We start from the raw sequence: 17,677 nt of genomic DNA on the forward strand, positions 1-17,677 counted from the left end.
TGTGGACAGGGCCTGAATTGAAGCGTTTGACCATGGTTACATTTTTAGGAAAATGGACAAAGCTTCCAAGACTGAGGACACAAACCCCAACTTTGATGTACGGGGGAGGCACCATCATGTTCTGTGGGTAATTTACTCCTGAAGGGACTTGTGCACTTTATAAAACAGATGGCATCACGAGGAAAGAACATTATGTGAAAAATATTGAAGTAACATTTTAAAATAACAACTAGAAAGTTAAAGCTTGTACTGAAATGGGTTGTTGAATCGGCTCAATTCAGCCCTGACCTCAGAACCCAAGGTATGCAGTTTAAAGGCAATTCTGTCAAATAAGGAAACATAGAAACTTCTGAATTAAGTAAAAAAAAAAAAAATACTCTCCTTCATAATTTCTGACAATTTGCAAATAGAACAGTGACTTAGCTTAAACAGGAAACATTTAGTCTGTTTTAATGTCAGACAGTTAGAAAGAAAGAGTTTAAGACTTTTTTTTGGTCTATGTGAATATCTGGTCGGCCGGCCCTGATTAAATGACAAAATGACTTGCCATGGCTCATAAGCCATTCTGTATGCTGCATGTTTAAAGTCTTTTCGCTCCGGGTCCACATGTTGACAGCAGGAGGAGTCAGTGAGACAGAAGGAGCAGGAGGAGGAGGAGGAAGAGGAGGAGGAGGAGCAGGAGGAGGAGGAGGAGGAGGAAGAGGAGGAGGAGGAGGCTAGCTGGGAAGGCGGAGCTTTTCCATTATTGTACGGCGGGTCCTGGTGAGTCCCCGAGTGAAGCGTCTCCAAAGTTTCACCGGCGTGCGGTTCTTCATATCTCCTGCACCAGCTGTGGTACCAAACAAACGGACCACAGATGCGAAGCCGCAGCGCGTCGTGAGCAAGACGCAGTTTGTTTAGAAGGACTTTAATTGTTCTTTCCGGATGAATAACTCATGAAACAGAGTAAATGTGCTCCTGTAGCTCCTCACAGACGGACTGAGGGACCATCCTGCAGGAATGAGGAGGATGCGCTGAAACTCTCCAATCTGAAAACATTCGGGTTGTTTTAACTTGGAATGAGTTGGATCCGCTGGACGCGCCGTTTCCATACAGTAAATCCTCTGGGATTAAAATAAAGAGGGGCAATGGATAACTTCTTCACGGAGGTAAGAAACGTCTTCTCTTATGCAGCAATCTCTTTCCTTTAAAGCAGCTTGGATCACTCCTGCAGCAGCTTTGTTTCTCTAACATATTTGCGCGTCGTTTCTTTGGCACTACGCCATGCAAATGTGATGTGATTGAGCTGCATGAGGATCCCTCCAGTTCCTGCTGATGGTAAAAAGGGCCATAAACTTTATATTTGCAAAACCAATGACACATAGTCCCAGTGAGGCTCAGTGGGATTGCTGTAGGTGTTTTACTGAAACATGAAACATCTCAGGAACCTCAGAGGGAGGGTTGGACCGCTCCCGGTGGATCTTTGGTATTTCCACACCTCTTTTTCAGGCTTCCTCCAATAAAGAAAGAAAAGTGGGTCCCATAGAGCTAATAATAGAACTCTGAAGCCTTGCCTCAAGGAGCGTTTCTGGGTCCACTTGTTGAATGAGTGTGCGGTGTTTCTGGTATGCTCTCTTTATCTGGATGCTTCAAGGTTCAGCTGAGGATTTGTCTCAGTTCTGCAGGTTCTGCACCAATGGCACTGGGGCACTTGGTTGTTATCAGAAGTTTAAGGTCCATCATTCCAAAGAGATTTGTAATGTAATAAGTTCTATATCTAAGCTTTCTTCATATGGTTTGTTCACCTTGAATCCAAAGAATGTGTAACCCCTTAATCTCATCATGCCACTAAATAACTTTTCCTTTTTTAATAGGTTTCATTATCTGCCTGGTGGCAATGCTTTTCTTCAAACAGGGCAATAGTGGGTGGGACATTTGTACCATGGGGGGTTTTCCGTCAAAGTGTGTCAGGCTGTTTGATAGTTTGATCCAAGGTGGCCATGATTCATCTGGTTTTACAACAGCAGTAAACCACACCTTGAAGTGATGATGTCAGCCAGGTACAACACATGAATCATTCCTGAACATAATTACTGAGTTCACCAACAGGTGGCAGGGAAAGGGATTTTAAAACCTGCTTTCCCTCACATAGATCTGTAACGGTTAGACTGAACAGTTATAAAAAACCTCCCTGCCTTCCTGGTTGAAAACCCTTCCCATGTTCTCATTGGTTCTGAGGTGGTTTTGAAATCCAGAAGGGGTTTTCAGTGGAATGAAGGGGCAAAGGTCATGAGACTGACTGAGAACTTATAGGTAAAACAAACACTCTGCAGTATCAGACTATTTCCCCTTGCATGATGAGCGTACGGTACATCTGGTGGTTCGGCTCGGTCCCTGGGAGCTCTGGAGAGCGAGAGTGAATTTTTGTTTTCAGCCCGAAGCAGGCAGACGTGCACAATAGTTTCAAATGTCGTGCGCCTGCCTTTATGTCTGCCAGCTAATTGCAGCTGAAACAAAGAGCCCACTCTTTAAGGAAAAGGCCATTTGATGAGGAAGTAAAGAAGAATCAATGACCAGTTTGAGCTGAGAGGAATGCAAACTGGGAAGGAAGCTGATGAAAAAACGTCTTATCCTCAGTGGTCTTGTTGTAACAAACTTCATTATGAGGTCTGCTTTACTGCTTAAATTCAGTTTGGGGAAGAAACTTCTTCCTGCTCCTCCTGAACTGTAAAATCACACAGTGACACGAACTGTTTCCAAAATATTTTTTCACACAATACATTTTTACCAATGATTGTCTAGAAATGTATTTAATCTTAAATTATGAGGATATCTAGTTGTTTATGAACCAGAAAAAAACTAAACATGTTAAATCGATTTTAAAACACAGAAGTTGACTCCATAATCCGTAAGTTTTGGTTTCTACACTGTTTATTTTGTTCGTAGGGGTTTATGGACCATTATATTAGAACATACCATCATGTTTCGGGTGCGCGTGGACACAGTTGGACATGTTTCAAGTGCGCGTGGACACAGTTGGACATGTTTCAAGTGAGCGTGGACACAGTTGGACATGTTTCAAGTGCGCGTGGACACAGTTGGACATGTTTCAAGTGCGCGTGGACACAGTTGGACATGTTTCGGGTGCGCCTGGACACAGCAGAACATGTTTCAAGTGCGCGTGGACACAGTTGGACATGTTTCAAGTGCGCGTGGACACAGTTGGACATGTTTCATGTGCGCGTGGACACAGCAGAACATGTTCTGGGTGCGTGTGGACACAGCAGAACATGTTCTGGTTGCGTGTGGACACAGCAGAACATGTTCTGGTTGCGTGTGGACACAGCAGAACATGTTTCGGGTGCGCGTGGACACAGTTGGACATGTTTCAAGTGCGCGTGGACACAGCAGAACATGTTCTGGGTGCGTGTGGACACAGCAGAACATGTTCTGGGTGCATGTGGACACAGCTGAACATGTTCTGGTTGCGTGTGGACACAGCAGAACATGTTTCGGGTGCGCGTGGACACAGTTGGACATGTTTCAAGTGCGCGTGGACACAGCAGAACATGTTCTGGGTGCGTGTGGACACAGCAGAACATGTTCTGGTTGCGTGTGGACACAGCAGAACATGTTCTGGGTGCGTGTGGACACAGCTGGACAGGTTCCGGGTGCGCGGGGACACAGCTGGAGTCCTCCAAGGTTATATACCGGCTGGGTTGTGGTGGTCCTTAGCAGAGCTTATTCTTCACGATTATCTGATCCAACCTACCTAGCTTTTCCAGGGACATTAGTATTAGGTAGAAGTATTACAACTTGGTGTTGCATTAAATGTGGCGATATTTAAAAATCTAACTATTTTTTGCTTTATTTGTCTAAACTGTTATTATGAGGTGTGGCTATTAAGCTGAGTGCTTTATGGTAAACACCACATATCCAACATTGAGATACATATTTTTAAGTGAGACAAGAAGGTCCCACTTTCTACCGAAGGTCTCAGTCCAGGATTCAGTGAGAAACTGGCTCCCTGATAGGAGCAGAGATCTTTACCATACTTAGTATAAATATGTAAACTGCAGCTTAGGGCTAAATTAGGATTGCTTCTTCTTCTTTTGCTCCGAGTCAAGAAAATAGGTAACAAAATATGTTCTGTATTGACCTAACTCGGTACGCCTCTTTTAACTTAGAAGAATGGGAAGATTTCATGTTTTAAGGGATGGTTGGTAACTTTGGGCTAAATTATAAAAGCAAAAGAGGGAAACTGATTAACCTGAGTAGAGCTGAGATTGTTGTTATGTAGGGCTGAAAATCTCTTTAAACAGATGTTCATTAGACTTTCTTTCATTATCTCCCATTTGGCTTCTGTATTAAAATAACAGAACAACAACATATAAAGTCCTCCCTTGTGTAGTTGGTGTGAAATATCTCAGTTAGAGGGTGCATGATGTTCCGAGAGGTTTTCTGACTCTGTACACCAGAAAACCAGGTTGTTTAAATGCTCCTGGTGCTAAATGCAGCAGGTTTAAAGAATGTGCTATTTTCTTCACTCAACCTTTATATCTCTGAATAGATGTTGGTTCAAAGGGTTTGAGGAGGAGCAGAAACAACACAAACCTCGACCACATTTTTCTGTCTGATTTTTCCCTCAAGCTGTTTCACAAGACCAAAATCATAGCTTTGGTTTTTAAATTCAATGTTGTGCTGCAGAGATGCACCGGAGTTCACCGTCCCAAACTGTAGGGACACATCAGTGTCGGCAATGACACGTCCTTCAGCAGGAGGTTCCTTGACTCTAATTACAGAACTGCAGCCAAAACCGTCTGGACCAGAGTCAGCACAGCCTCTATAAATGGTCTGTCTGCAAGTCCGGAGCAGTTTTTCATCACCTTGGCATTTATCTTGTTACATAAAGCAGTTTTCCTGTACAGTGACAATCAGAGTCATGTTATCCCCAGTGGAGTTTTACAGTAAAGTTGCTGGAATCAGGGGCTGGTCCTTGTGAAACTGTTAAATGAGTGTAGATTTCAGCTCTATGACAGAAAAAGGCGATGTTTTAGGAAGAGATGGATATGTTGATGGATAATAACGGTTTTTAGCTTTTACAAGTTTGTGTCTCTGTTTCAACACACCTGAATCAAATAAGGAAATGATTAGCAGGACTCTGGAGAACTTGACTGCATGCTGAGGAGGTAAATCAGCCATTTGAATCAGGGGTGTTGGACCAAGGACACGTCTAAATGTTGCAGGACACCCCTGGTTTTAAATCAATCAAAGACACTCAAAGAAATAAGGACATTTAGCAAGAAATGATTCTGAAAACTCTCTTGCATTGATTAAAGTTTCACCAACTGATACCTTTAAGGCTGCACAGCAACATATTGTTGCTGGGTGGGTGATGGTGATTGGCTGGTTCTAGTTTGATTATAAAGAGTCAGCAGCGGGTCATTTGGCTCCGTCATCTGGAGCCTGCAGTGTGTTTAATGTGAAGGGTGTGTGTTGACATGGCGGAGTCACTCAGTTTGTTTTTATTTGATCTGAAGGGTGTGGAGCCAGGTAGGCTCCAGCTGTCAGCCAATCAGACAGCAGCTCTGCCTCAGATGTGTGTCTGTTTGATCACAGTATTAGTGACAGTAAAGTCATTCGGAAATGTTGAAAAGAACCGAGTCAAAGAGGAGTCAAAGGAAGGTGTTCTGTTTAACACTTCAACTGAATGTTTTCCTTTCTTCTTGTATGAAAAGCTCTTATCATGGTGTGTTACCATTTGCTAATGGTGAGCTTGAGTATTGGGCGTGCTCCTTTAAACCAGACTGGGGGGATTCTGGGGATTGGGTGCTGAGGCAGGACCAACTACTTGATTTTCTTCTTTAAGCTTGGCTAGAAACATGGACTACTGGACTTTAGAAATAAGCATTTCTGACTAAAACACAGTAATATATGTATCTGTAATTAATATGTTAAAAAATAAATAAATAAATAAACCAAAAAACTAGTTTGTCTCACTTATTCTCTTTCCAGATCTCAAAGTCCACATTTTCCACCATTGAGCTTTAAACAGGGTTTCTATAGAGTCTTAAAATTTAAAATGTGACAAGCTTAGATCAGAACAAGTAGATTGCATTTGTGAAACAATGGAAAATGTCAACATAACGACATCCTATATCTTTATTTCACTGCATTAACTGCCTGAGATTACCAATTTTGCTTTCATTATTATTTTGACTAAGGATCTACAGCTCCATGCATCCTCAATCATAGTTAATAAATGGCATATTCACTTTTTTTGGTTTATGAAATAATTTTCATTTGGATTTTAAAATCTTCATTTAAATGTGAGTTGATCTAATGTGGTTTAGATTCAACTAAAACATTAATATCAGGATTTTATTCTGGCTAATCTGCCTTTTATGGAATTTTATGTGGAGCTGATTTTGGTCAGTTAAGATGACAAAAATTGGAATTCTTACTTTAGCATACTACTGAATTGAAATAAATGTCAGGTAATGTGAAACATAAACATCATTGTGTGCAATTGCTGTACAGGCTGTTGCATGGTTTTTGCTCAGGTGTCAAAATTGACCTAAATTTGATGCACAAATCTGTTAGTTTGAGTATAGAAAGATCTGGAATTTTGAAAAGGAAAGGTTCTCTGATCACTATTCATTTTACCGAAATGCATTATGGGTTTTATCATTTTAGCTCAAAGTGAGTCAGAGGTTTGTGTGTTCACGTTTGTTGGAATATCCAGGTTTAAAGCCCAAGCTGGCACAGCTGTGTTGCACTTATGTTGTCAAAAAATAAACCCTGTTGAAGACAAATGATAAGCAAACATGAACCGTTATGGCAGCTGCAGCTTTGGCAGTCCAAGCTTAGTTTTGGAGACGATATTTGAACACTTCATGATTCCAAGATCACACAAACAGTTGCTTAACCCAGACAAGCCCAAAGAATCTGACTTCTGTTCTCGATACTCTAATTTTCGGCTTTGAAGCAGTCAGTTTTATTTCTCTGCTGCCACTCCTGCTTCTCCTCCTAAAAGCCTCAGCTGCATTTCTCATTAAAACCATAAAAAGGAACAGCCCAATCATCGATGTTAATCGGCCCACCGCAACAAAGGCCAGACCTGCCCATTTTCTGCAGCAACATTTTAATGATGGAGCCACAACGCTTCTCTTCCCTCCTGCTTTTTCTTCATGGCCTGTTTTAATTTTGAAACACGACACCTGTGGAGCAGCCAACGAGAGCTGAAAGGAATTCAGACGGCTTGCAGATTTATCGTTTTGTGAGCTGCGAATGGCCTCTGATCCTTCTTGTTCTTGTAGTACCACCGTGGAACACGCACAGCTGAATTCTTGCAAGTTTTTGTCTTCAGAAGTTTTTTTAGTTAACCTTGATAAGTAATTACTGGGAGTCTGAGATATTTTAAGACACAACTGGCTGACATACCTCCTGTTTGTGAACGTTTATGTCATGCATGTGCATGCAATGGATGACTTGGTCTGAACCATGCAGCATTACCTTGCTTTTCTTGCTGGAAAACCTTTTAGCACAGTTTAATGACTGCATGAGTGGCAATGAGAAAATATTTAAGGTAACAGAAGCAACAGCTCATTTTATGCTAGAATCCATTGTGTGGTTTTATTTGATGTCAGCAAATGTTTTGAAGGAAGCAAAATAAACCAAGTACCAGACATTGACTATTGTTCATTATATACCCGTCCGTCTGTCCATCCATGGGTCCAGGAGTAAAATCCAGAAACCCCTTTACAAGCAATGTCTCTACCTCATTTGGGGAAATTCCAAGGCATTCCCAGGTGAGAAAGGATACACAGGTATAGGGCTGAAACGATTCGTGGAATGATTCAGGTAAGATCATTTCTGCATCCAAGCTCCCTGTTACACACCATCACATCAGCTGCTTGACGTCCTGCTGAGGCTCAACTTCAGATCCTACAATTAGTTGAGAATGTAAGGATTTCTAGTAATTCAAATAAGCGGGCATACAATTCCAAATGTCGGAACCAGTGGTCGACTGGACCTGATGGAAAGCTTTCCACCAATTCATTGTTAGGTAATGTAATCTGACCCATCATTAAGATTTCTATTTGGAGCTGTTTTCCTAACAGCAGTTCTGTTATAAATGTCATGTCTGCAAACGTTCTGCTATGTTTTGAACAAACATATTCCTGTCCTCGGTCTTAAACACACTATGAAGTGTTAGGATCTTATTTCCTACATCATTTTTATTTCTGCCGGTCGGAGAAAAAGAGGCAGCTGAGCTTAGCTGCTGGCTTTAGATGTCGCTGTTAAAATAACACGTACTTAAAGAGGCACACACTCCAAATGTGAGCCAAGGCTGCCTGCACTTTATCTGAAACCGGCTTCACTGGTCAACCAGTAAATGGGACAGGAAGGCAACTGGGACTGTGGGAAATCAAACAAAGTGTCAAGGCTGCAAGTCCAGAACGAAGTCCAGACAGGAAGCCTGTTTGGTTCCCTCTTCTGGGTGTGACACTGAGCGCAGTCTGAAATTCTCATTTACTCTCACTGTTCCTGATTTAGTCTTGTGAAACATTAATTATCGATTATGCAAAGGTTTCCCTGAACAGCTCATGAACTGAAGACCCCGTCGCCGACAGAGGGGTGAAGCTGAAGCAGTTTTCTTCAGATAAGTCTTATGAACAATTACACCGTTTCAGTATTTAAAACAAAAATCAATTGCATGATCCAGCCGCTCTTATTTAAAACAGGAAAACAAGAAATACTCCCACCACTGCTAAAATAATACAACATATAATGATGGTATCTTTAACACTTATTGTTATTTAAATACATGGAGCTCAGGAAAGATAGAATAAACAGCCACTAAATTTACATTTTGGCTAATCTTCTCTTCACAGAGTAACATGAGCTGATATTGACTGGTTAATGAGTGGAGCTATCTGCTGTGATAGAGACTGGAGTTAACTGGACTATAAACATGCCAGCTGCAGTTTTTAAGAAGCATTTTACAGGAAGCAGGGGCTGTTCTTGCTTGAATGGGGCCTGGGGCGAGTTCCTCCTTCTTTGCCCCCCAACCCCCCATCTCCCATCACTCTGTGACCTTTACCATTTGTGTCCGATGTGAGTATCTCCTGCCATGAGACTCCGTCCAACTGCCTACATATTACATTAGCATGAAAATGCAAGTTCAAAACACTTTATTAGCCAACAATTATTTCACTTAAAACAGTCCTTTGTGATATGAATATTGCACACGCTGATATTGCAATAACGACATGTTTGCAGTATATTGTGCAACCTCCGTTGAACATTTGGAATTTAACAAATAGCATCACAACTAATAGTAATCCAGAAATATATATTGCATTTAAATGGACAGAAATCTGCTGTCTAAAAGTGTCCAAAAGAAGACCTTTCATTGTGAATTGGCTCTTTATAAATAAATTGAGTTGAATAGAATAAAATTCCATTGCAGTAAGAAAAACATGATTATCCACGGACGGACCAATGGACAAATAACCTGCTCTGAAAGAAAACAGATGCCTGTTTTGCTTTTTCTGTGAACTGAAAAACTCTGTTGTCAGGAGTGAAGCATTATTGTAGTAATTAAATGCATTTGTATTCATCAGATGTGAGCGTCCCAGGGTCTTATTAAACCCTAGTAAAGAGGAATAGTTAGTTACCACAGTAATAAAGTGTTTCAGTTTCCCCAAACGTTCTGGTTGAGGTTGGGTGAACCAGGTGCACTTGGTGTATTCTGGATCAATAATCAACCAAAGCCATAAAAAGACAAACTCTAAACTATGTTCACAAGCTGCAGACACCACTGTCCTTTGTTAGCGGAGCTCCTCATCTTCCAGATTAGTTCACTTAAGATAAGACATTTCTGAGCTAATCTCAAAGTGCTCTTTAACAGCCTTCCTTTAGGGTTTGTTCACATCTGTTTAGCGCATCTTTTTGTGGGTCAGTCAGTGATTCAGATGCCAGAAAAGCAGCCATGTGTATCTAGGCCTATGTTAGGGTTGGCCGAGGCTCACCTCTAACGTGTGTTTTGACTATAAACATAGTGGTGTGAAGATTAGGGCTCAAGGATGAGCATTATTTGGATTTCTCTTCACATAAGCTGCTCAATCTCCTTAACCTTTTTACAGCTTTATCTAGCAGCGTCCTGATGATGCGAAAAAGGAAAACATTTCCAACCGGGAAAAAGACGTCATCGATGTTCCTGCTGTCGACCTGAAGGTGTAAAATAAGATCAGCATGGCCTGCTATCCTTCATCATTGAGCTGAACATTATTCAATTTAATGTCATTGACTAAAACAGATGTTTTTTATTGCCTCTAACATCTTGCTTTGTTGCAAACATAAAAAAATAAAAAATGCATTTATCTCTGCTTTTGCCCCAGTGCATGGGTGACCTTCCTAACTGCTTCCTCACTCCGACCTTTTTATTTTGTGATACAAGGTATCAGCTGAAGGACTGAATAACTTTGTTTTGTTACTGCTTCTGATTTAGTAGCTTCCTCTGTCTCAGCCTCCTCTTTCCTTCCTCCTCAGCTTTTTTAGCGTGTCTTGGCTTCCTGTCGAACATTCAACTCCAAACAATCCTTTGGATCCTGACATTTCCTAACTCCACACCCGGTCCAACTAGTTCCACATGTGCGTGTTTGAATTCATCAGGGTCTGCAGAAGTCCTCGGACAAAGTAAAACAAGACAGAAACCATTGCGGTTCTTAAGAGTGAATCTTATTTTACGGATTTCTGTCCCATAAACAAAAAGAATAGATGGTTGGGAGGGATGACATTACTGATGTTGTAGCCCAACATTGTTCTTCTTCAGTCTTCAGGTGGTGACCGGATGGGGAGGCTGTCCTTGCAGCCAGTATGCAGCTGATGATGCTGGATGTCAGATGGTGTTGACAATGGTTCTTCTTAGTTTATGGTACATGGTGCTGCCATTTGCTTATTGAGGTCAAGACTTCAGTTTGCTCGGGTCTTGTCTTGTTGGTGCATCAGAATTTTGCACAGGCCACTGACGCCACCACGTTTTTGCAGCAGTTAATCAGTGTTGATTATGCAGATGTGGTAGAAGAACATTCGGGATTTGTTCTTCAATGTCTACTTGCTGGAATATTTCTTTTTATTGTAAGCCTACCTAATTTAGTCTGCCAGACTGCCACACGTGTTATTTTGGACATGTCAAACAGTTCCATGATACGGCGTCACAGGTTAGAGATGCAAAATATGCCACAGTTAAGCACCGCTTAAATATCTTTAAATATCATGTAGATTTCACAGAAATGACCCAGTGACATAATCTAATCTCATGCTATGCTATGCAAACACTTTGGAGCGGTCAGTGACAGACTGAGAATAATGTTTTCAGTTGTCTTGGTTTAGATGCCATTTCTATCACATAATCTCCTTATTCCATCAGAACCAAATCAACCTGACGTTCATATTTACTGTTCAGCTCAGCAGTAAAACGCTGCTGCATCAGAGATCATTTCTCAGTGGACTGCAGAGGCTATATTTAAGAAATAAAAATGTAATTGTGCTGACACTAATTATTCTGCACCCTGCTGATGAAATGTTCAATTAAAATGGGGCACAGAGGTTTTGAATCTGACCCACTTTGGCTTATCGCCACTGATGAACCTCACTTAACATTAAGTTAAAACTAAAAATGATCTTGTTCAGATTTGTAATGACTTTTTCAATTTGTTCAACAGTTAATGACCCTAAGGTGTTTGTTTTTTTGTACCAACCTGAATCTTCTTCACACATGTTCTTCAGTAAAACCTTTCTTGACCTAACCTGACAGACAAGCTCCTTTTAGAGTTTCAATGAAAACAGCTGCAGGAAAGAAGTGATTTTCCACTTTTGTCTTAAGGACCGAGGAAAATGCATTAAAGACATGTCTGAAGACAGGTGTTGGCTCACTTGTATATTTACAGATTAGTCACATTTCGGTGTCCCAAAGTTACTAAATATATCTGGTCTTCTGCTATAATTTCACACAGAAGTTTGAAATTAGGACCAAAATAGTGCTGAATTTAAAGAAGTTGTTAAAGATGCTAAAAATGACTGGGTTTGATTTTGATTACTTTTAAATCAAAATGGACTCCAACTGATTAGTTCTTTTTAAAGGCCCATATTCTGAGTGACTTCTATAGTAAAAACCTTGCAAACAAAAGGAAACCTTCCTTTTCTATTCCGTCTGCGTTCAATACATTTTTTGATTTAATTTGTTTATTTAACAGGGACGACGGCAGCGAATGTTACTTCCTGTGTATAACATGGTAGTAGTTCTCTGTGAATTTATGCTTACAAGTTTTATAGCCAAAGCTGATCTGCAACCCCTGTCCCTGGCTAGGCTTTTGATCCCAGATACAGGCGGCTGTAGGGTGGCTGGGCTCAGCTTTAGATAGTAAGGTAATGGGTGAGGAGCTCCCTCATCTAGTGGGAGCTGCATGTAGAGCTGCTGCTCCTCCTAATTGAAAGAGCTCAGCTGAGGTGATTCAGGAATTGGATCTGGATGCAACCTGGAATTCCCCCGTTGACGGTTTACCACAACTGGGAGGAGACCTGGAGTAAACACATCATTGTAGGACGTATGTATCTTTTGAGGAATAAAAAAGCCTTGGGACGTTCCAGGCTGAGCAGGAGACTGTAGCTGGGAAGCGGGATATCTGGGTTTCCCTCCCTCCTCTCCATGACCTGTTTCCTGATAAGCAGACAATAAGTAAAGGATGAATTGTTTGTTGTTCGGGGTTTTTCAAAACCATGAAGCCAAAATATAATTAATGATAAGGATCATCAGCATCATCATTGATGACAAGCTACTGCAATATCAATGTTAATGTCAACTTTATATTATTTATATTATATTATTATACTAACAATTTGCACCAAAGTGCTGCAGAGCAAGAACAAAATAGTTGATAGGAGTTAAAAAGAAAGACCTGAATAAAATAATTCACACTGCAAAGAACTACAACAAATATAAACTGATTAACACTGTTTATCTTTTTGTTTTTAGTGCTTTTGTGCGACATGTCCTGTCATATTAACACATATCAAAGCATTTAAAAGTCCAGCTCTGTTGCTGAAGGCCCACCAGTCTTTAGTTGATACTCATGCAGATGCAGATTGCTTTGTGTTGTCTGTAAAAAGCAGAGTTTAAAGCTGGGGTGGTGATTTTAAAATGTGAAAGCTGTAATCTTTCTGGATGCTGTTATTTTAACTCTTCCAGGATGTTGCTTATTGTCTTGGACATCCTCAGTTATACAGTTCTGTTTTGGATCAGATCTGAATAAGACATTAGAGGAGAGTTATCTGATGCATGGTGAATGCAACTTCCTGGAAAACCCCCATCTGCACACACACACACACAACACAACACAAGTTCTGGTGAGACACAACCCAAAAAGCCAAAACATCCATTTCCACCAATTAGTTCTCTCTCATGCAATATGTTAAGGGTGCAGGTCTTCTCCTCGGAGGACTGCTGAAAGTACTTAATGCTGCATTAAACCATATTTTATTCGCACTATTAGCAGAGTCTGAAAAGTGGATTTGATAGAACGTGGTTCATTGATAATTCTTTGCCACAGTTAGAGCATCTCTCATCCTCAGGTTAGCTCCTGACTACTGCTGCCAGTGGATCTCCAGCAGAACCAGAAGTATAAAGAGAAACATCAGGCTGGCACAGTTTCAAACTGCTAAATAGTCCAATCCAATGTTATTTTTAAAGCCCTTTAAAAAGCCCCTTAAAGGGAACAACGTGCTGTACAGTATAAGTAGGAGTAACACTCATAAATATAATAATTAAATAAAAACAAATAGTCAAGGCATCCTCCATCTCCGAGCCTCATATTTCATTAAAAAACTACTCTTCTTGGTCATCATCTGCGTCCAGCATTAGTGGGACCAGTTTTATAATGTAGCCTTTGTAATGTGCGCATGTTTGCAATATGATGCTGCTCCTGTTTAAGACACAAACTCGCATCCTTCACAAGCTGTGAGTCATGCCAATAAAAGCCGCCATCCAGCAGGATTTCTCTCTGCTGAAGGTCTCTGCAGAAACAGGAGAATCCACTGAACGATTTGCTTCATTTGCTCTGAATAAAAGCTGCTCTGAATGAACAACCACCTTCTGTATGGGCACACTCAGGTCATTTGCAGCTCAGATTGAGATGTAATCTGCCTGTTCTTTCCACTGTGTCACTAAATTTAATGCGGATATTTGGTAATGACAGCTAGTGCTGATGTCAGCAAGACAGGAAGTCTGGAGTTGGGAGAGAAGGAGTGCCATGAAGTCTGGGAACCCTGATCAAACCATACAGACAGGTCTAGGTTCCCTGCACTGAATGTTGCAGTATCTCTTCAGGATTCTCCTAGACTTTTTCTACTGGTTGTTCTCAGTTACATTTAAGACTGAAGCCTTTAGGACCTTCGTCCCTAACCACAGTCCTTGAGGGCTCCTGCATGGTTTGGATGTTCCTTTGCTTTAACAAACCCAAAATTAAATGAATGCCTCATAAAGAGCCTCTGCAGGATCTGAATATAGGCTTTGATATGATAATATGAGTGAAGGCACCTCTCAAGGGTTCAGAACACCAGATGCTGAGGACTGGAGTTATGGACCAACGACTTAGGGAGACCAGTTCTGAGGATAGCTGAAATTTTTCGTTGAATTATGCAAAGTTTGAACTTCTTTTAAATATTGTTTTAAAAGGGTGTTTTTGTAATTTCTATGTTTTCTCAAGATAAATTAATGGTTTGCCTTTATTAATCTGTGCTGATTGAGCCAAACGATTAGAGAAGAACTTCAAAATTTTGCTCATATTTTGGTTTTGTTATGCATCTTTGATTGATCTGTTTAGCCGTACTGTAGTTCTGGGTCTGGTGGGAGGCACAATGAAAACCTCCAGAGGTAGGTGCCCAGGAGGCATCTTGATCAGCTGAACCTTTCAGTGCAGAGGAGCAGTGGCTCCACCTCAAGCTCTCCACAGATAACTGAGCTCCTTTGCCAATCTCACAGGCTGAGCCCAGCCACCCTGCAGAGGAAGCTCTGTTTTTGTCAGAAATTTCATTCATTCACTCATGATCTATAACTTATGATCAAAGAAGGAGGTCAGAACGTAGATGAACCAGTAAGTCTAGAGCTTCAACCTTTTGGCTCTGCTTTAAATCCAGTCTGTCTAATCATCTCAAGCAATAAACAAGACAAGCATCTTTTTCTGATGCTGGTAATCCACAGGTATTAATTCCCATCATAAATATACTGAACAAATATATATTTTGCTAGATTACTTTCAACCTTTGACCACTCATACCTGATGTGGTTATATCATCTCCCTAACCTTGCTTGTCTTCATGTATTTATACAAGTGAGACCTGTACTTCAGAAGCATAACAGTTAGCAATGATTACACCTCCCTAAGTTCTGTTCTGTGGTACAGAACCAGTGCAGCGCACTATGCTGTTTACAAAGAGTTACGACACGCTGAAGCGACACAATAAGACAAGGTCAGTGGATAATTCATCCCCACTAACAGCCTTCCTGTCTTCGGTGTTGGTGTCCAACAAACACATTTGTCATAAATCATAAAGGATAAAAATAAAGCATAGATCATAGACAGATCTGGTCTAAGTGTCTAGTTACTGACAATCATATCGGTATTAAGGCAAACTGGTGATGTTTATTAGTCGTTATTTAGCTGTTTTTTGTTCAGATGTCTGTCCTGTTTTCAGGTATAAGGAACCTAAAATATGTTTAGTTTATATCTTCAGCTGTTTTAGTTTAAATGAGTCCAAAATGAAACATAATGTTTTATGATTCCTGTGATTGAGGACAATCCCCACTTCTTTGGCTGTTACTATTATGAATATTACATTTTCATCTGAAATGTGAAACAGCTGCTTTTTTCTTTTTTAATTCTTCTTATGATGAATCCTTCTTTAACTTAATCAGGTCGTTTCTTATGACGTCTTTGTGAAAATTGTTATCATTGTCAACGTGCCCTTGGGTAGCAATCACAATCTGACTGTTTGTAGCTAAAAGAGTCCACTGTCATCAACCTTCGCTTTCTGGTCTGTTTTATGTGGAACCCAGACCTCGGTGCCCTCATCAAACATTGGGAATTAACATTTATTTAGGTTCATTTTACACCAGTGATAAAAGAAAACCCCACAGCTTGTTTACACACACTGCAGAGTAATTCTTCTTTAATTTCCCCCTCACCTCACCACTTAACTGAGCTCTCTGAGAGCCAACCCATCAGAGGCAGAAGTTTTTTTTTCTGAGCGCACTCAGTGACCTGAAACGTTTCCAAAAACCCCATAAAGTCATTATAAGAAGTTAAAACCCTGCAGGGTATGGCTCTCTATCATGTGCAGCTCCCCTAGAATCTGCCATTTACTTTCTGCTCTAACGCTACACTCTACCTTGGGTAAATATTCAATAACAGAAGGTTGTGGATCCAATCCAGGTGTTCTGACAGCCTGGTGACCAAAGATTTATGTCCAGTACTGCAACACAAAGTGATTATTTCCTCTTTGTTTAACGGGTTCCTGTCACTCGGCCCTCACTGACAAACTTTATGACATGCAACTGTCATAAATATATAGGTCACATAACCTATCAATAACCTCTCAAAGAGTGTTTCTATTTGTATGTTTTCTCTGGATTAATATTCATTAATAGGAAACAAAAAACGACATGCTGATAGCATTTTTACCTGTTGGATAGACATTTGCTTCCCTCGATGACCTCACTTGATGTGAACATTTCGTGGCTGAGATGAAAAGCTCTCATAGAGAGGTGGTGACGTCATGACGATGGAGAGAAAAAGTAAATATTGTAAATATCTTAGATATATATATTAGACCCTATTTGAATGAATGGACTGCTGTTCTGATCCTCGTTTAGGCCAGTTAACTCAGACAGATTATAATCCCTGATCAAACCATAATAGATGAGAATTATGTGAGACCCATAACCATATTTCCTTACAGCAAATGGTGAGTTGATTATTGAAAATGACTTTATATGAGCTGAGTTGTAAAAGAGACAAACGGACAGATAATCAGTGTAAAGCTGCAATTTAAAAACATTTGTGACGTTGTGAAGATTTTATTATTTAAACATGTAAGCCATAATTGTATATTATCTATTTCTCAGTGTTTCACAGTAAAAGCTTTAAATTTGGAGCAGGCGTAAAGGTCTGCTGATGTTTTCAGGTCAGAGTGAACTATGGCTTTGATACCTTTGGCCCAACAATGTTTCTAAAGATAAAAATGGCTTCTTTTTGTTCAACAAGGCGTCTGTTGTTTGTCTCAGAAGAAAGAGGAAAAGTATTTATATTCCTGCTCTATGACTCTGCAAGCCGATGCCAGGCAGCCACAGCTGGGTAACACATGGCACCCTTGGCCTTTAACACACACACACACACCCACAATTTGTGGCACAAAATGACGCTGATTGAAATGCATTTAGTGCACTTCAGGTCAGTCTCACTTTCACACACTTCTATAAACAATTGAAAATATGCTCAGACCCACTTCCATCTGCACGAACACACTCTGCAGGAGAAAGTAGGTCAGGTGGGCTTTATTTACTTAAGTATTGTTATTTCCCGCTTTAGACCAAGCAGTCCTCAGTGATGGAAACCAGTCTAAGCCCAGTTAGCTC

At 40.6% G+C, this 17,677-nt stretch overlaps 1 protein-coding gene across 1 annotated transcript in view; it reads left to right on the plus strand.

Annotated features, from left to right (window-relative positions):
* Positions 1-677: 677 nt before the first annotated feature.
* The window catches only part of myo10 (myosin X), a 122,296-nt gene continuing 105,296 nt past the window's right edge, over positions 678-17,677 (plus strand). The window contains exon 1 of the mRNA XM_047368593.1: positions 678-1,148. Within this exon, the coding sequence (XP_047224549.1) occupies positions 1,128-1,148 (21 nt within the window). The 5' untranslated portion in view covers positions 678-1,127. The remainder of the gene's footprint in view (positions 1,149-17,677) is intronic.

This window comes from Girardinichthys multiradiatus, chromosome 6 (assembly GCF_021462225.1).
Source record: "Girardinichthys multiradiatus isolate DD_20200921_A chromosome 6, DD_fGirMul_XY1, whole genome shotgun sequence".
Lineage (NCBI taxonomy): Eukaryota > Metazoa > Chordata > Actinopteri > Cyprinodontiformes > Goodeidae > Girardinichthys > Girardinichthys multiradiatus.